Source organism: Plectrocnemia conspersa, unplaced genomic scaffold, assembly GCF_051122295.1.
Source record: "Plectrocnemia conspersa isolate PC_06_02 unplaced genomic scaffold, ASM5112229v1 ptg000002l, whole genome shotgun sequence".
In the NCBI taxonomy this organism is placed as follows: domain Eukaryota; kingdom Metazoa; phylum Arthropoda; class Insecta; order Trichoptera; family Polycentropodidae; genus Plectrocnemia; species Plectrocnemia conspersa.
The window spans coordinates 25,517,077-25,538,576 of NW_028277166.1; the positions used below are offsets into that span (position 1 = coordinate 25,517,077).

The window sequence follows — 21,500 nt, forward strand, 5'->3', positions numbered from 1 at the left end:
TTACATAATGGTTTCAATTTGATTTTTCCGCGAATTCGATGCGATAGGAATCTTGCGGCTTGAATCGTAATAACTCGTTTTCGGCGAAGTCTCTAGTTGCATTCCGATATGAGTCAAAAATGAATCAAGCGTTCCCCGATGATTAGATTATATTTTATAATACTCACAACACGCGTTTTAAGCAATCTTTATAGTGCATGCAAATTTGAAATTAAAATATATATTATTATAAATTTATTAGATTAAAAGTGTATAATAAACATTCTCTTCCCTTTACTGCGCTGTACAGCGAGTGTACATGTCATATTATCATGTGAATATTTCTATAAATATGTCGAATTATATATTCGTAGTTAAGGCATTCTACTACGATATTAATCTGCAATATAAATGCAATACTTTGCACTTAGTATAACCTAAATTTTAATTTAAATACTTTGTACTTGAAATTAAATTATTTTTAAGTAGTATCATAACCTTTAAATTAGAAAGTTCTTGTAGTTGGAAAATGTATATGTAGGTGATAATTAATTTCATTTTAGTTCAGATCATATTTCTTTTGATAAAAACAATTTGCACTTTATTAATTAATTGAAATTATATACTTAAATTTCTTTAACCTAAAAAAAATATTTAAACATTGAACAAATATAATACACACAAGAAAAAAATAGTATCGCTTGTATTAATTACTTACCACTATAAAACATATACTTTTAATAACGGCTGCTACTAAACCAATTCTTCTAAATTCAGAGCTACCAATTAATGAAAGCGATACATAAATTATTTCCCTAAATTAAAATTTAGTTTAGGCTTACAAATATTTTTTATTATTTAATCTAATTTGAAGGCTAGATTGACTTTTTAAACAAAAAGATTATTTGATTATATTTTATCAAAAAACAAGATTTTTTAATTACTTTTAAAATAATATACATTTCATCTTGATGTGCAATGTGCTTAAAAAATACTGCTTTGTACAATATACGAATTATTGATAAATATATATAATTAATTAGTTCATACTATCGCAATATTTCGATTAAATAATTTTGATAATATTGTGAAAAGATTATTATTTTAAATGCCTAAGTTGTCCCCAAAGAAAATGCCGTCTGTTATTTTATATACATATATGTATATCATATACGTATAATGTTAAATAAACATTTTTGTCAGACGACAGCAAACTTGGAGAAAATTAATTCAACCAAAAAGCTTTTTGTAACATGTGCGAAAATCTTAAACTGTGCTCATTTAACCAAAGTTAGCATATAACTGTTCCACTTATGGAACTTATTTCCGTTCACATGCAAAACACGATGAAATTTCTTACCACGTGAAAGATTGCGTGTTAGACTGCCATCTCGGAAAAGTGTTACAATAATACATGACGTGACCCGACGTCATATCGCTAACACGAATTAAGCATATGTGCGAAAATTCGTTTTCCAATTTTCTTTTATCGGATTATACGCTTGACACACGCGACCCCTTTTTCATTTATTGATAATAAATCTAATTAAATTAATTAGTATTATAAAACTAATTTGTTCCGCTATAATTTAAATATATTTCCATCTAATTATTTGTATAATCCAAACCATCTCATACTGATAATAAAAATATTCTTAATCAACTGGATTTGTTTATCAATACAGTTTAGGGACTCGTTGACATAACCCCAAAGGCCAATCAGCGACGAGCGTGGGTTTTTTACTCTCCCTCCGGATGCTGCGACTGTACTAGTTTAATGAAAAAAAGTAATTTCAATTTAAAGCCCACATCATCCGGCCTCTTCCGCTTGGTGTGCGCCAATTGACTTCCAACTAATGATCACTTCCAGTCTCCCAACGGTGCGGGCGATGGTGTTTTATCAACGCGCCACATTAACAGATGCATATCAGATAAATAAATATATTAAAAAATAATATTACTATTTAAAAAAAAAAAATTTCGATCGACCTTCAAGCTCGAATCGACCCTTAATAATGTCATATCGACCACTTATTTTTTACTATACTTTTACAAAATTAACACGTTCGTTATTTTATATATAGAAAATGTATATTATTATATAATATTATCACTCTTTTCTACAATAATAATATATAAAATCGACTTATGAATGATACAATAAATAATTGACAGAACATTTAAGCAAAAAAAAAATTTTTAATAAAAGATACCATAGAAAATTATTTATAGAGCAAAGACACAATAATTTGATCTAATTATTACAATTTTTAGCTCTATCGTTATTTCTTCCATAAGGAATAATTATTTTTCAAGGCTTTCACAATTTACTAGAATTGCAACTTTATTATAAATTGGGTATAGACTTCTACCTTTGAATAGTTTTTATTTTATTTTGTCAGTTCTTATGCTATGCATTATTTTATTGAGATTAATTTCGATTACATCTTTTTACAATAAGCATCCAATAACCTTTATTTGTTAGTGTGGTGGCGTTCTGACAGTTTCCAGTGTTGCCACACCACCGCTCAACCAGAGAAGCGGGTGTTTTTAAGAACTGGCAACATTTGAATAGTTTTTATTTTATTTTGTCAGTTCTTATGCTATGCATTATTTTATTGAGATTAATTTCGATTACATCTTTTTACAATAAACATCCAATAACCTTTATTTGTTAGTGTGGTGGCGTTCTGACAGTTTCCAGTGTTGCCACACCACCGCTCAACCAGAGAAGCGGGTGTTTTTAAGAACTGGCAACATTCACTCCCTCTCTCTCGCCATGGCCAAGGGTTAGCAAGGGTTAGCGTCCCTGCCTGCTCTCCAAAAAAGATCGTTTTATTAAATAGTCATCAGAACCTGCATGCACTACATTAGTATACAACTAGGAGTGAGTTAATTTTACGTAGTTTTCCATAATTATATTTTCAATTAATTATTATTTCATATTGAAAGTAAATTATATAAAAAAAATCAGTGATTTTTTAGTTTATTTTACATTTTTTTTTATTAGTACATTTTAAGAATTTATTTTAACACTTTTCTATTATTAAATTTCGTTAGTATATTTAACATAATCTTTATTTATTATTCGGCTTTTATGGATTTTTTTATATCAATTCAGAGGCTCTCAATATTTTTTTATAAAATTAATATAAATTTTTTTTTGATGTTCATTTATTTTGTACTCCTGAATTTATTGGTATGGTGAGGGTTCTTTTTGAAACTCGCGCACTAAATCACTGGAACGTGACAAAATACTGTAACTGAACGAACCACCGCAATAGCTCTTGTTATGTTCTAGGGGGGAAAAGGGTAACATATAAATAACACATCGTAATTACTCTCCGATGCAGAAAAAATATCTCTTTGTTGCGTAGCGGTTGCGGAAACACACCATGAAAGAAAAAAAGTATCGCTAAAATTTAGCCCGTTGCACAATTCGGCCTTCAACTATGTCCACCAAGCAAATGTCACTTTCTAAAGGCGTAGACATATTTCGTTGATGGAATAAATGAGTGCAACAATTGGCTGGATGGTTATGATTCGCCAGAGCTTTTCATACATATTAAAGCCGGTCTCTAAGACAGACGGCAAGAAGAACGTGCCACATCGCCAGACCTCCACTAGACATCATCCCTCCGCCAGCTTCTCTAGCAGCGCTCAAAAAAAAACAATACTCGCCCACAACAGTTTGTTGCAATATAATACAAAAATAAATTATTTCCAGTTTCTGGCGTCTTTCTGGCTGCAAAGTCACACCCTTTAGGTCTAAAATCATTTACATTAAATCAAATTAAAAAAATATTATATATATATAATTTTTTTTATTTATAATTTCTGGGTACCTCAAAACACTAAAGGATCGATCACCGTAAATGTACGGCGATACGGCCCAAATAGTTAAAAATGAACATTAATACTTTGAAAACAATATTTTTAGTTTACTGCTTAAGGCAGCAGCCCGTAGTCTAGATTAAAAATTGTGATTTTTTAATTCCTGCATATTTTACGGGATAGACCTTAGATTGATTCTAAAACAAATGATACAGCTGAAATAGGGCTATATTATCTTACGACGCGACGAGAGCAGACGGCTGGATATAAAACCAGACGATTTACAATAACATATAAATTACAAGTCGTACAAGTTTAACTGCTCAATTGAATTCATCAACCCCCGAGCGTATTCGGCGAAATTGTTGTTTGTTTTCGAATTACAACGTTTGGCTCGTGCTCAACGAGAGTTCCCGTGGGAGACGTCTAGTCTGTGTAGCGCCGCCATTTTAGTCTCGCGTCCAGAGAGACCAAACATGCAACGAAAGCACACATACATATATCGAGTTATCGGATATCTGATCGTCGCACGCCTCGTCCGCCACGAATTCGAGCAGGCATGTGAAAATTTATCGAGCTGTAAAACAGCTGAAACGCGATACGGCCGAACGTGTGGCAACACTCGGCGGGCAAATTTATTACTGCACGAAAAGCGCGGAAAAAGAGTCGCCTTCCGGCCGCCAAAAATATAAAAGGAACAAGCGTATCGTAATTTGAGACGAAAAATAAACATTATTTTGTGTGTATGTAAGCAGGACCGCTCCTAGGAGGTTAGCCCTAATTGATTAATACAAAATTATAACTATTGAAAAAATAAAAAATAAAATGTTTAGGGCATATGCCGCACGGGGTGACCCTTAAAATTGCCCCCCCCCCATACATTTTTTAATGTCATAAAATAATTAATTGGTTATTTTTAAGCTCTTGCTATTCTATTCTTATATCCGGATCGCCCCCCCCCCCCGTCCCATAGCTACGCCACTGTGTGGAAGCACATTTTTTTATTTTCAACAAATACATACATCAGGTTGTTCTTCATCTTTGCGTTTTTTAAATTAAAATTAGTTAAAAATTACAACGTGTAAAATTTTTATTAAATTATATATTCTCCATATATTTATGCTTAACATATTAATCAATTTTTTATATCTGATTTAAAAAATAATATAATATATTTTTGGAAACAATAAATTCTTAAATGTCGTTTATTATATTCGTTTTTGTAAAATATTTTCTTCCACCTAAAAACTGTTGCAGTGGTCTAAATATATGATCGTTTGGAGCAACGTTTAAAGAATAGGGTGGGTGAGAAAAGAGTCGCCAAGAAAATCCATTGATTTTTTTCTATCGTCTTCTTGGATACATAAGGGCGAGCGCTGTCTTTGTGTTAAATTACCCTTCTTTAATTTAAAAAAAATGTATTTTTTATGGTCTGAGTCGCTTTTAAACGAAATAACTGAGCACACTATATGTCTGTCGTAATTTTCTGTCTAAAATTCAATAATTCATAATGAATTATGCCCTTCATATCCCACCAAATGAATAACATTATCTTATTGCTATGTAATCCTGTCCTCGGGGTTGGAATTGAGGGCTGATTGGCATCCAAACACTGCCTTTTACGTCGCGTGTTAAAGTAAGGGATCCACTTCTCATCTTCCATAACAATTCGAGTCAAAAATAAATCTGTCTCACACAATTTATGGAATATCAATATTATGCAAATTAACACCTCTCATTACTGTTTAAATGTCTGTTAACTGATATAAGCCACACATTGAGCTTTTGTGTTAGCTTCTGTATTGTTAATCTCGGATCTACTTTGATGGCAGCACTAAGAATACCGTCGCTGCCACACCAAACAGAACTATCTTCCACGGACAACACCCCCGCGCCAGCTTCTCCACCACTGTTCGGAGAAAACATCTCGCCCTTCATAGTCTGTCGCAATATGTAATATAATCTAATAAAATTTTCACTAGTTTTCACCTGCGCCTTACTGGCCGCGAAGTAATACCCCAAAGGATTAGAATATTGAAAGTGGTGGATCCCCATTTGATATGAATACGCAATGTTCAACACACGAAACATATTTTTTAATATTTTTTAAAGCTACTTAATGTTATATTTGCTATTTATAACATTAAGTAGCTTTAGTTTAACGAATCTTATTATGCCAAAAAAATAATTAAATCAGCCTTAATGACAATGATCAATAATTATTCATATTGTTGGTGCTATTAAGTCATGGAGTACTAATCTTTAATATTACAACGTCCATTACAAAATTTTAAAATAAGCGCAGAAATGCGTTATTTTCCATCCATTAAAAAATTCAATAATCCAACACATGAGTTTAGTTGGCCGTTAATATTCTAAATATATTAAAAATTGAAATCGCGTATCTCGAAACATGCATTTATTTTTCCTACCATTTATTATTTCATGTTCTCGTTTTTTAAATCAACTTGTACAGAGTTTCCCATAGCTTAATTCTATTTAGACAGCCGTTTGAAACATAACAGCTCAAGATCCTTGCTGACGTTCCTTTAAATATTATAATTTTTATTCAATTTTTGAATGAGTTAATCAGAGACAACGGATAATCTTCTTCTTTATGATGAACATTACTTCTACTTTAAATCTATTACACCAATTTACCGCATTTTTCCTGTTCATAGCGACATTTTTATAAACATATACATACAAACAAATTTGCGATGAATTTTAGCAACAGTATAACAAATAACTAAAAATAGCATTTGATATGTAGCCTAGTATTACCATTTGAGCTAGGTAGTATTTACATTCTGAAGAACGCTACCGATCAATCCAAAAAATCGCAGTAAAATAAAAAAAAAATAATACCATGGCGATTATCTGAAAAATATCTTTAATATAATATTTATGGAAACATTTGATAAAAAAAACGAGAATTTCCCCCAGCCTTATGCCTGTTAAAATAAAAATGTTCAGTTTAGTATGTTTGATGAGTTCAATAATCGATAAAATAAGGTTCAATAATATTAGAACTCTATTTCTACAACTTTATCTGAGATACAATGAATTTTACACAAACAATTTTACTCGGTAATACGAAATATATTTTTTTTATGCTTTTAGCTGCCCCTAAAAGCAGTCGCTCTCATGCTTTTATATATGTGATGCACACATTTTATTGAGATGGATATACATGTTTAATGCTCTATAAATGTAGTCTATTGGAGCGACGGTGGAATGTTCATCGGACACAGGATGTGATAATAGATGAATGTGGATAGGCAAATGTAATGTGAACTAATATTTTCTGTATCAAGGATGATACTTTTGAAACTTGGTGGCAAAAAATTGATCAGCTCCTTGAATTTAAAAACACTGAACTAAGTGTTTGTATAGTTTTTTATGTAAATTATAATTAGTACTTAACACAAACACATAGAAGTCGGTAAGAAGTACTAATTTAAAACTCAACAGTATACATTAGAAATCGGCAGAACACCCAGAATTGCACAATAGCCACGCAGACTTTCGTCTCTCGTCTAGTAAAAAAAATACAAATGGTCTTGCATCGTACAATATTAGTAATACTTTAACTAGCCTTTTATTGATCGTTTGAAACTAGATTTGACTTAAGTAGATGATTTAAATGTGTAGCAAAAAGCTCATCTGCTATTTGTCATTTTACTTTCTCGAAGGACTATTACAAAAGATTTATGTATTTTATATTTGATTGAATCTAATATTCTACTAAAACATACATAAATATTTTTCAATTATTTCCAGCTATTTATAAAGCGTGTAAATGCACTCTTATGTTTTTTAAATTAATTAATTTTCGTTCAAATAATTGTTATGCTTCGCCATACTTACAAATTGCTGGCGCAATATTTTATATATGTATATGATAAACTGTATATGTGAACCTTATCGTATAATACCAATCGCGGACACACAGACAGAGGAAATACTTATTCCAATACAATCACTAATATTTAATTAAATTACTTGGTTACCTCGTTTGGCTGTTAATTGTATTAGTAAGGTTTCCCGTCATTCGATCAGCGCCATTTGTACGGTATTATTATAATGCCATAATTGTGTAGCGATAAAATAAATTAACAAAACATCATTTTATAACGTATTATATTATAAATTCAATTTGAATTGCCTTAATGGCAGGGGATTCGTTTGAAGTTCATAAACTGAGGCCAAAGAGCGATGGCATAACCGTCGTAAAAATTATCCACTGACATAAACACGTCTAAATATAATTAGTGAGTTTTAAAAAAAAAATAAGCAACAAGCTCTGAGTAAAGTTCAAAGTTGCATGACGTACGATCGGGGTCAGGGTATTTTTACAATTCTAAAAATATTTTTCAAATGCATATTTTATAACGTCAGCCGAGCACAATGGAGTTATCTAGTTGTATATTCCGGATGTAAAACTTTTCTCGGATATTATATTTTTGCGTATGAATGAAATATTAGACGTCATATTTTTTTAACATGACAGCCCTATATATATACCATGTATTTAAGAAATAGTATACCGATAAAACAGAGTGCTATATTTGAACTGTCAAAATTTGAATAGGGATGTTCCGTAATATACAAGTAGGGATGTTCATTGTATCTCAATTGACGGATCTCATCTCATTCTTCTTCCTGAATACGATTGTTTATTTTATGTTGCAACGTCTATCACGATTACGCATTCGAAATACAATTGCTTAAACTGTACAAACGCATATGTGTACTGATTACTTTAACAAAAAGGGGACAACACAGAAATCGTTATCTGGCGCTAAAACACTTGTCGCGGCGCTCTTATCTCGAGTAAACACTATCACATCCACCTGTATCAATCGTTTCCTTGTTGTTCTTTTTCGGGATGCGTCAGTCGAACGTTGTTTATACCGCATCCCGTACGAAGCGTTTATAAAACACGCACACTCGAGTGACTCAGTTTCGTTTCAGTTTCGTTCGTGACTTGTTCGATGGAGCACCTGCGCGCCGTTTTTTGCGCGATCTTTTTTCTTCTTTAGACTATTGTTGTTACCTCTGGTTTATTTTCAATTCATAACAATTTTTAACGCTGAAACAATACGCTCGATTGGATTTCCGCGCGAGTGCTTCTCTGTGTAGTGTAAGTGATCTTTTTTGACAAAAAATAAATAAAAACTCTAGCGAGTTGCGTCCGATGTTGCACAGTGAGATGTGTTGATTTTATCGGAGAAGCGATAAAAAGTTATCATTAAAGTGCGCGATAGTAAATCGAACGAAATGGACGTTGTTAAAATAAGCATGATTTATTGTTTTAATAATAATTTAATCGAGCAGCTGTATTTTTATGTTTTATTATAAACATCCATAAAGCACTTTAATTCAAATCTATAATTTAATCCCAGTATGTATAGTGTAAATAATAAACATTTTAATTCAACGATATAAATAAAGTGTATTCCTCTTTGACGTTTAATATTAATGATATTAACATATTTCAATACTGCTATTTATATTTATTAATACATAATTATAGCTTTTTACATTTTTATAATACGTTACAAATCAAATATGACTTTAATATGTTCATACATTATTAAACCGAAGGTCAAGTCGATATCGCTTTTAACACTCATTTAAATGCAATCGCAATTAGACACGAATTCGTGCCGGTAGATAAAAATATCAATTGCTTTTTTTATATCAATTACGCGCATACTATTAGTTTTTAAGTTCATGTGTAGATTGATTTTGGAACAAATAGGATGTGTTAATTGAGAGCATTCTGAATTGTATAAAATTAACGCTAATTACGCGACCGGTCACGTTTTCAATAAGGCCAACAAATGGAGCGTATGTTTCGTATTTGCCTACGTTAAAATTGATGCTAAATTAATATTAGATTTTATATTATAAGAAGGTATGCTTCATTTTCTATTTATTTTATGACGTTCTAGTACATTTTGTAAATTTACAAAAGAAAAATCACTTCGTTATAAGTGTAATATCCGTGTGCGTTGAAGGGAAATTTTCGATTTGTAATTGAATCGCATCGGCGATTTGATTGATTAATTGCATAGGAAATTGTTATCGAGCTAAAACGCATTTCGTGACTGCAACGATAATGACAACCTGCAAAGTTTCATTCCATTTTGCTCGAATCGCATTATTTGTCATTATATAGTGCATGCAACAGCGGTGCAACAATTATAACGTGACTTTCTGAGGTCAAAACGTGACCGCGGAGCGAACAGGTGCCATTATTATTGTTCTGCGTTTAGAATTATTCTATAAGGGGAGTTTTGTCGATGTTTTTACGTTGGCAGCACTGAAATGTCATCAGAAACGTCAAACTTTAGTTAAAGTAAATAAGTCAACTTCGGATAAACATAAAGTTAAAAATTAAACTATGTACGCAATTTGTGCGTGACCTTGACCGCCGCACCGCATTGCGACAATCGTGTATAAATATTTGAAAGCTCGCACAATTTCCCGCTGCAAATCGATACGCCGGTGTTGCCATAATGATTGCCGCCGTGCTTAAATGCCCCTTTTCGCCAGTGACCCTGCGAAGGTGTCCCTTTTGATTTACGGCCTGGAAGCTCCGTGAATTATTTACTGCCAAAGCCAATTTGTTGCCGGCGCTCGGAGCAGTGGCAATTTCGCCTCGAAGGTATTGACAAATGGCGGTTGCGTCATTTGCGATTGTCGGAAAAAGAACGCACAAGTGACACTTCCCATTGAAAAAAAACGAACCAAGGTCGCCCTAATTGACAGCCTTTTCACACATTTCTTTTATTCGAGCCTCTTTCGAGTATTTTCCACGGCGGCAAAACGTGCTTTTAGGTGATTTGGAAAAATCACGCGCTAGTTTAATCACAGTGACGCACTGTGGTTTAGCGTCATTGATAATTTACGACTAACAATGAATGAATATTTGCATATTTATGTAGTTATTATAATTATTCATACATTTCATCCGGTGGGAGATAAAGAGGATTTGCCTTTTTACTTCGTTTATAACGCATTGCCGTCCTACGAATTATATATTAGGTTTTTTCGTAAAATAAGATTACATTTTTTAGAATAAAGCATTTTATAATCATATTTTTACACTTCATATTTGACTGAAATTTTTTTACAATCTACCTCTAAAACATGAATATACCTACTAGTAAGTTTTAGGACACACATGATTATGAAACCATAATTATATTGTTGAATATAATTACAGTTTCATAATTATATATTTTTAATTACTAACGTATTTTTATAAATTTACGTCTGTTGCGAAATTCGAATCAACGGTTCTGGGTCCAGCGCCTATTCTGGTCTTATTAATCAGCTTGATATTAATAAAAACTAGAGTACACCCAGGGCCGACCCGAGGGCCGGGCAGTACGGGCCATCGCCAGAGGTGCCAACTACTCCGAAGGGGAGCGCCATCAGAACAAAAATGTCTGAGGTGACCTTTTTTGCCTTGAGCTCTGAATATCTTTGGGCCTGCTCTGAGTTAACCTAATCTAAGGTGAATTATTTAACAGTCCCAACATAAAATTGCGGATGTACTGCATACTATTTCTAAATATTTATTATAGTTACAATTAAATCATTATTAGCTAAATTATAGTTTATAATACTTTTGATGGATGGTAACAGATGAACGAAGCAACACCGGCCGTTGTTTTCCCGTCAAGGTCCATCAAAATAATTTGTTGCCCTCCGCCCCTGACAACCTCAGTGCTACCAGAGTACCGCCGAGTATTGGCCATAATGAATGAATAAATAAATAGTTAAATATGCCTCCACAATATTGTTAGAATTAGCTTTGTCCTAGAAATCTCAAATACTCACATATTAATTTAATAAAAATTGAATACCTGCTTTTATTGATATTGAATTTGCCTCTCATTACGCAATAAGCAAATATTGCGTCTATGTTATTATATTATATTAGCAAAAAAGCTATAACATAATAATATAGTTTCCTGTGTATTTCATAATGTTGTATTTGTCATCTATATTTAAATATCAAATGCATTGTTTTTATCATATTCAATAATATTTTTTTTGTTCTTTTCAGATGTAATTGACAGGAATTAGCGCTCGGCAGGCAGAGCGATGGAGGCAACTGGAGGTCCACCGGCCGAAGGATGGCTGGTGGTCAGGGTGCACGTTCCGGAGTTGAACGTGCACAAGAGCCTGCAGTTTCCAAGGGACCAGCTCGTTTGGGACGTCAAGCAGCAATGTTTGGCTGCGCTACCCAAAGTGAGTACATACTTTTCAAACTAATTCGCACTTTCAGCTTATTTTTAATTATGCTTCTGAAGAAATCATGATTATGACGGGCCTCGTCGGATTCCTCCATTACGCATTGTTCACACCAACGCCTGGTTAAGTCTTATTACTATGCGTTAGTGTGAACGCGATTTTACTGTGGGCTCGGCTTTAACATATGCGAGACTGTCTGCGACGACGGAAAGCGCACTAGCAGGATACAATCTTTCTTGTGCGTGTGACAAGAATTACTGTCGAAGGATGCGTGCTTTGTAAAGACGCATCCTGCCGCCAGTGAGCTTTATTTATTTAGACGAATACCAAGAATAATATTTCGAATAAATAATGTCGTTTATAATATACGAATCGCTAAAAGCAATGTGGGTACGTTACCAATATCATATTATTTTCTTAAAAGTTTGCAATCGGTAATCCAACTTCAGTTTCCTAACTCTTTTTAAAAAAATATATAATAATTAAATTAAATGTTTGCTTCTGGACCCTTTGCAGTAGCCGATCCTTTCGATGTAATTTATGATGACTTTTCGTACATTTCGGGCGGTATATCGGCTATAACTTGACGGATGTTGGTTTTTATGTATTCCAGCGTTTTGGGTTTGTTGGCGTAGATGTGACTCTTAGCGTAACCACAGAAAAAAATCCAGCAGCGTTAAATTGCACGATCTTGGCGCCCAGTTGACGTCACAAAACGTGAAATAATGCGATCTGAGAACTTTTCATGCAAAACATCCAACGTTGCACACGATGTGTGGCAAGTTGTGCCATCTTGTTGGATGTGGTTTTCCACATGAATATCGTCGATTTCGTGGCAAAAATAATCGGTTATTATGCGCCTAGTCTGTTACAGTCCGACCTTCATTGTTTTCAAAAAAGTAAGGCACATTGACGCCGCCCAACCACAATGGCACCAGTCACTTTTTGGACGTATAATGATCTTATGTGAATCACATGAAAAAATTTTCGCCCTTTATGCGGCAATTTTTCTTATTAACAAACCTAGAAAGGTGTAAATGTGCCTCATCAGAGAAGATTTTCTTTGAAAAAATAGCATCAACTTCCTGCTGCTCTAACACCCAATCGGCGTAAATTCTTCACTATCCATAGTCTTTGGGCTTTCAGTTACAGCAGTAATATTTTAAGTTAACGGGCGCCACGATGATGCACATGCCTTATCCTATTTCCAACGCTTCCAGTCAATTTACCATAATCTTACCGTAAATTTCGATACACAGTTCGTACAAAATTGTTATTTATGTAGAACAATTGAACAATTTTATCGCCTTAAGCTGTGATTAAGCTATATATTTCGTAAATTTGTTGTTGTAAACTAACATTTGACACTTTGAACACGCGTGATTATTGACAGCTGTCTAATTTACAGTGCTGCCAACATAGGAAACTCGAATTAGATCCTAATATTAAAAAATAATTTGATTTTTCTAAATTCAAATTTTATTCTTATTCAAAAAAATAATTTATAATCCTCGTTTTGTGGCCGTAACACGGCATTTCTTTACCATTACCATCACACTATCCCCTTTCTGCTCCATTTAATTTGTAAATATAAATAACTAAGAAATGACATGTGCCATTTTACATTTAGCGATTCGTATATTAAAAAAACAATTTAACACTGTTTTGATTAACCCTATTTCCATTTTGTTTGTAGTTGATCCGCTTTTATATGCTCCTCTTAGCCATTTAACCGCCTTAGTGCTCGCATTAGTTAACCGCTTCATTAACATTTTTTTGTTGTTTTTATTTTTGCTTTGACCGCACAATGCCGCCAATCCTCGGATTTTGGGCTAACGACCTTTTATCTTGCGTCTTGACAACCATCCCCTCGCAATAAACCAACTTATTTCTGAATAAATTTTCACCCCCGCGACCCCCCTGGGTCGACGAAACGACCCGGCTAACTGCTACGCTAACAAAATAACAGGTGGCCACCTGGTACAGGGTACGTGTATAAATAGATTTTTTTGCTTAAACAACCCGCATGCGAAACGAATGCCCACTTTTACGCCCCATTTCACCGAAGCATTCGAGCATGGGTAAACAAGCCATGGATTGTATTTTTAATTCACTCCCCCTCTGCACGAGCGCGAAAACGTGACCGCTCTTTCATCAATGGCAACACTGAAGACGCGCTCATTTTATATAAAATAAAAATAATTGCACCCAGTCGATTATATGTTATATTATATTAAAATAGCCTCATTGCATAATATTCATTTAATTGTGCTAATTATATTTCTTCTTTTCGCAACGTTCTCAAATTAATTAATAATCTTCTAAGAAGCTCTTTAAGCTCCCCAGAGAAGATTTGATCATACTGAGCTTACCGTCACTTTCAACCCTCTTTGGCAAAGTCTAGGATACATACATTTGCATAAAATTTAGATTTTGCCAATAAAGATGCTTAAATTCAAAACTTGTATGAATATTTCATTGTAGATTTGCATTTTATCCTTCCAACTGAACAAACACATTCTTTCTTATAAGCCGTTTGTTTTGTTAGATGAATACAGACGTAAAAGCATCGGTATTTTCCATTGGATTTTATAAGCATACATTATCATTCTATTAAACTAATCTTACTATGCAAATCCAATTGAACATTAAGCATGCTATTGAATTTAATAACGTCTGATATACGTATGTAATACAGATTATAATGTAAACGATTTCATTTTCAGGAACTGAAAGAAAGCTTCAATTATGGCCTTTTTTGTCCACCGGTAAATGGAAAAGCAGGGAAATTTCTCGACGAAGAGAGAAGACTGGGAGACTATCCGTTCAACGGATCCGTTGGTTACTTAGAGGTATTTTAAATTGATTATTCGTGTTCGTTTCATGATCACTATACTAAAATGATTGTGTTTATTTCAGTTAAAATATAAAAGACGGGTTTATAAAATGTTAAAATTGGACGAAAAGCAATTAAAAGCAGTCCACACGAAAACAAACCTGAGACGCTTCATCGACTATGTTAACCACGGCCAAGTTGAAAAGATTACGAAGATGTGCTCAAAAGGATTGGATCCAAATTTTCATTGCCAAGATACAGGAGGTTGCTTTCGTTTATAATTTATTATTATTGCATTCTATTTAATATTTTTTATTAAATATTATGATAATTTTAGAAACGCCATTAACGATGGCGACCGCTCAAAAGAATCCCGCTAAAATCTTAATCTCTCTCGTGAACGGCGGTGCGCTTTTGGACTATCGCACCAGAGACGGGAGCACGGCTATGCACAAAGCCGTCGAAAAGAACTCGCTCGAGGCTGTGAAAACGCTTTTAGAATTGGGTGCGTCGCCAAATTACAAAGATGGGAAGGGTCTAACGCCTCTTTACCTTTCTGTCACCAATAAGACTGATCCTTTATTATGCGAAAGCCTTTTACATGATCATGCTACTATTGGTGCAAAAGATTTGCAAGGGTGGCAAGAAGTACACCAGGTGCAGTAACAACTTCTAAACGGTTGTGAAGACTTCACAGCAATATTACAATCGAAAGTCTACATTTGTGTCCTATATTTTTAATAACCTAATCTTACACTTTATACAAAGAGATTGTGTCACATTTTCCAGAATTATTTTTATTGACTTAATTAAGTGGCATGTGTGAATCAATTCCGATAATTTTTCAAATGCCGGAAACTGTTCATTACGTTACTTCTTCTTTTAATTCAAATAAATAGCTTACTACATTACCGTTTTTGGTACATTTTCCATAATTTATTAAGCATTATTAACATTATACAATTGCTGTGGAGTCTTAAAGTTATACTCAATTCAAATCTGTTTACTATTTTAACGGTTCAATATTGTCAGGCATGCCGAAATGGATTGATCCAGCATTTGGATCATCTACTGTTCTACGGTGCCGATATGAACGGCAGAAACGCATCCGGTAACACTCCGTTGCACGTCTGCGCCGTCAACGGACAAGACTCTTGCGCCCGACAGCTTTTATTTAGGGGTTGCGATCGAGAAGCTTTAAATTATGCAAATCAAACACCGTATCAAGTGGCAGTCATCGCCGGCAACATGGAGTTGGCCGAAGTGATTAAGAGCTATAAGCCTGAAGAAGTCGGTGAGTCTTTTTACGCTTGAGCTGTCTCATACATTTTTGCGAGAATGAAATTTGCCATGTTCCTGTGCATGATTAGATCGTTTCAAGCTCCTAATATTGTTTGGTGTTACTGCTAATGTAAATGATTAATATTTATTAATTAGGCTTAATGAAATTTTTCATACGAATTTTCTTGTTCTTGTTGATTCATTTTTATATACATATATACTATATATTGAGATATATACATAGCAAAAGATGAAATACATTTCTAAACTATCATACTACATTATATATGTTATATTTTCATTTGGTTTATGGATCGAAACGAGTTTATTTTTGGCATGTTCACATGAATATCATGATTTGTGTTCCATCATCTGAGCTTTTCATATGTTGAAAGTTTTAATTTTACTTCTCCGATACATACAGATTATGTCATAATTTAATTATGGTGATGGTTGTCCATACATGTTACATTACACATAGGTATAAGTATGAATAGTTTAGACATTGTTTTATAAATCAGGTGGTGCAGGTGAATTTACATATATCTTATGTATATTTTGGTAATTCAATATTTATTAGATCACATATTGCCAAAAAGTAACGCTATAATATATTACATAAACGCTTTTTATATGCAATAAATGGAAGGAATGAAAACACGAGTACACGAGTCGAGCTTTATATATCCGCTATAACAAATTAAGTTTAGAGGTACTGATTCAACATTTAAACAATTGTTAAATATGGCTTTGGGCTATTTTTATGTCTATATAATTCAGTCGTAAGCCAAAATTCCACTAAATAACATTTATAAAATAGTTATTTACATAAATACATTTTATTGTATGTAAAACGATAATTTGTAATTAAATATATGCACATAAATTGTAATGTCAAAGTATTAAAAAAAATATTTGCATAATATTCTCGAAGTAAGTTAAAACATTATTTATTACCTGTGAGAATCCGGTGATCCCGCACGTAACAAGTGCAGCTGTATCGATTTTAAAAAATTACATAGACCAACTTGATTGTTCCTGATAAAAAATCAAGTATGTATATTAATTCCAGGATACATAAATATTGTAAATTATCTGGGATTCTGATGCTCAGTTAAACAGAAACTCTGTAAAATCTATATATTAGTTATATACCTTTACGTTTCCAAACCTGTTATATATTATGATATCGGTCAATGAAAAATGGCCTTCAAACGAAATTTTAATCGTGACTTGTTTATTGTTGCTTTTTGTCAATGAAGTCATCTTTAAAAACCTGCTATTTTTATTATTAAATTATATAGTAGATATGACTAATATTAAAATATGATCATATGTAACAAATACATTTGGGAGAAACTTGAATAATGCTCACTATGTTTCATGATTTATCTAATGACCCAAAAATTCCATTATTATAATATAAATATATATTCTTATCCTCATGAAAGGTAATTGGGAAACCAATACGTTGTAATCCAATCCCTCTTAAGCTTACTATGTAACTGTTACATCAAGAGATAAGATAAACAATAACAGTATAGCGTGTTTAGAAACTCGGTGACTCAAAATGAAAATATAAATATTTTATAATTTTAAGTTTTTCTTTCCATTTATTATTTTAAATCAAATATGCTAAAAATAAACATATATTATTTATATTAAAACTCAGTTTATATAATTATCCATATTTACTTATCTTATTCAAATATTACTATTGAACAGTACTTTTAATAATATTATAACTTAATTTTACTGCTTTTACGCTTTTATGGTATTATTTTATTATATTTATGTATAAGTTTATTTTATTTTTAAGTTTAATATTGTAAGACCTTTACTTTTCTATTCACTTGTGAATGATAATATATTTATTTTTTTCTATAAAAATAATCAAACATCACTTTCATTAAAATTCGCAGCGAATATGGGTTTTCAATCGGTGTATAAAGTATGTCATACTATCTCTCAAATATATTACATTTACAAAGTCAAAGGTATTGCAATATGTACAAACGTGACATATTTACTAACTTTAATTATTACATATACAGGTAAACCGTAATTTATTCACGAACGTAGATTAAAAATGTAAGAATTAATCTGCGATTCTCAAATTCACGTTATTAAGGTATACCTGTATAATTTGTACATGCGTATATTTACATATATATTTATATAAAACAGCTTTTTTATATTATAATATGGAATATATAAGCAAAAGCACGCATAAAAAGATATTTCAGTCGTTGACAAAAAAGAGTGACATTTGGGTCACATTACAGTACCATTCCGTGAACCCCCACGCTACAACCCTAAGCGGCGCTCAGCGCTAGGAATAGGACTAGGTCTCCAATGGGGATGGGCAGGTGACCGCTCGTCAATGGCATCCTCTCTACCCATTGTGCCTGGTGAATTAGACGCGCTTAGTCTTCTACGGCGACCAGTTCCGTCCCCTTGTCCGTCCGAACGACCGTTCAGCTCAGCAAGTTCGAGCGTCTCAGACGGTAGCCATCCGAGCCACGAAGATAATGCCAGCATTGTCACAGGTATCCTAAACACTCAATTAATCCTTACAAAATATTTGTGTGTATGTTATTTATGAAGGTGTTTTCTTATGTAAAATAACGACATACGAACAAGGGGATCCGACATATTCGCAACCATCACCATCCACCATCTTCGCCTATGTCTTTATTTTTTTTATTTTTTATATATATGTTATTGTTTCATTTTTTGAATCTGCATGCTGACAATGCGCATATTGTTTAGAGAATAATATTGTTTGTTTTTTTTTAATATTGGCATATTTTATATGTTTGGCTGTTGAATATATCAGCTTTTTAATACCTAATTCCTAGGCGTTTTCTAGGTTTAGATGAACTACTGATAGATAAAACCGAGCAGCATTTTATACATATGTTTATAGTATCATAGTTTTATACAAAAATAAATAGTTCAATAATGTAAAACATATTTTTTAATACTAATTTTTAAAGCCTCAATTTTGCCTATTATATTTTCTTTAGTGTTTTATTAATTAGGCTTAGATTACTGTATATTATAGTTAACCTATCTATTCTCCATGCAGCAAAATACATGAAAATCATAATGTATTAAAACTTAATAAAAATCTGATTAGATTTCTAATTATACATTTATTTGTAGTCAACTACACTAGCTTTCCATTAATATTTCAACAAACTACATATAAATCAGGACTCAATTTTAATGTGAGCTTGAAAAAATTTATGAAAATTTCATTGACTATTTCAATGCAAATTTTTAAAAATTGTGAAAATATGTGTCTGACCATCTACAGCCAATTGCCTGAATGATGAAATCTCGAAAGTACTTTTTATTTATTCTAAATTTTCCATTGTAACATAACAGGCATTAGCCCAGACTAAAATCAGTATGTAAATTAATGACATTTATTTTATTAATTTTAACTATTATTACAGCAAACAATAAATATATATATCACTATGTAGGACCTAAATAGATTTTATTTTAATATTCATCTGTAAGATTAGGATAATCTAGGAAAACTTAATCTGTGATAATCGATTGAAATTATAATTATATAATAATCACTAATTTCGAACTCCCACGCATAATGATAGGATTTATGTGAGATTTAATCCTAGATTTTTCAGGTATAAGTCACCGACAATACCACGGATCAATTTTGCAGGTATATAAATCAGTACTTTCTGGATTTAGATCTAACTTTTTTGCACAGAATATAAAAATTTTGATCTCACGTGGCTGTCTCTATTGGCCTTCAGTCATTTTAATATGTTTTGTGAAAAATCTGACTCTATTTTTCCCATTTTTTCGTATTTAAAAATTCTAGTTTTTATCCCTATGCAGGTTAAATTACCATTAATAATTAAAAATAATTGATTTAAGTAAATCAGTATCAGTGGATACTAAATATTATTTGGTTAAGTTCACAATAATATTACTTTCTTATGATAAACTGCAAGTTAGGTTAACTATTCATTGTTTAGAGTAGGTTTCTGTTGAAATTTTAATGTGATGATTATAATTAACTCAAAAATGGTGGATAGAAGAGGCAAAATATTTTTCCAGAAGAAAATTCAACGTTTTTATTAATAAAACTTTTTGTTTCAATGTTCTAAAATCGTTTTTCTCTGAACATAAAATTCGATAAAATCCAATCACATAACCCTACCTCTAATAATATACCAGTTTTGGGCTATTCGCTTTCAGATAAAAGCCTTGGCGATACCAGTGATATAATATCTGATTCGAGTGGTGTCGGTACGACCACTTCGGATACTACTACTAGTTCGCTGGCAATGCCTGGATCGACTGTTGTATGTTTAGAAAATTATGATTCCGGCTTACCGGGCCACCTTAGGATAAGCCAAGGAGATATTATTGAAGGTTAGACTTTAAGTTAATATAATATATTATGATATAAACACTAATTCATAAATTAATATGTAAATATAATTTCAGTGACTGGTGCGACAGACTGCGGGTTACTCGAAGGCGTTGTAAGAGGAGCCGGTCGCGGTATTTCATCTGGCATGTTCCCTCCGCAGTGCGTTCAAGAAGTCCGACTCAGACAAGGCACCTCTCTCAATATTCCTACTTCGGCGATGAGCATGAACGTTTTAGGTATTAGTCACGTGTTAAGCAGAAGAGAGCATAGCAAAATATATAGTGCTACTGCTCCAAGACTGAAAAAATCGTAGGTTCAAATTATAGACAATATATATATATTATAAATTTCATGTATTAATCGAGTATTGATTTTTAGCGTTAATAATATGGAATATCGAACTGTTTTACTACACAAAGGAAATAGAGGGTTTGGTTTTGTTCTTCGCGGTGCCAAAGCTTCGTCCGCCTTGATGGAATTAACGCCAAATGAACGATGTCCAGGATTGCAATATTTAGACGACGTTGATCCTGGGGGAGTAGCTGATTTGGCCGGATTGAAGAAAGGAGATTATTTAGTAGCGGTAAATCTATATTTATATTTTATTCTCTATTGCAGTAATTACAAAACTAGTAGAATGTTGAACTCTTTGATTCAGTCATACTAACATTCTTTATCATTTATATGAGGTTCTATTACTATTTCTCATTCGACACCACTGCCCAATGCTAACACCTGCATTGTACTGTATACTGATTTATCTTGTAACGCTGGGTGTAACTGGCTGAAAGTCACACTTTTTTGCCACAAATACAGTGTTGGCCGCTTGAAGTTATATAATATTTTGAATAATGAAGTCCAAATGCATTTTCACCAGTA

At 32.7% G+C, this 21,500-nt stretch overlaps 1 protein-coding gene across 11 annotated transcripts in view; it reads left to right on the forward strand.

Annotated features, from left to right (window-relative positions):
* The window catches only part of Prosap (SH3 and multiple ankyrin repeat domains prosap), an 87,594-nt gene that overhangs the window by 58,846 nt on the left and 7,248 nt on the right, over window positions 1-21,500 (forward strand). For 2 of the 11 annotated variants that reach the window (XM_088181618.1, XM_088181622.1), the window contains exons 1-10: window positions 8,789-8,959; window positions 11,900-12,084; window positions 14,814-14,939; window positions 15,007-15,187; window positions 15,261-15,580; window positions 15,956-16,217; window positions 18,490-18,753; window positions 20,444-20,620; window positions 20,696-20,930; window positions 21,000-21,204. In XM_088181618.1, the coding sequence (XP_088037744.1) occupies window positions 11,938-12,084; window positions 14,814-14,939; window positions 15,007-15,187; window positions 15,261-15,580; window positions 15,956-16,217; window positions 18,490-18,753; window positions 20,444-20,620; window positions 20,696-20,930; window positions 21,000-21,204 (1,917 nt within the window). In that variant the 5' untranslated portion in view covers window positions 8,789-8,959; window positions 11,900-11,937. Of the gene's footprint in view, window positions 1-8,788; window positions 8,960-11,050; window positions 11,345-11,899; window positions 12,085-14,813; window positions 14,940-15,006; window positions 15,188-15,260; window positions 15,581-15,955; window positions 16,218-18,489; window positions 18,754-20,422; window positions 20,621-20,695; window positions 20,931-20,999; window positions 21,205-21,500 lie in introns of those variants that run through there. The other 9 variants (XM_088181611.1, XM_088181619.1, XM_088181615.1 and 6 more) reach the window with 7 other exon arrangements.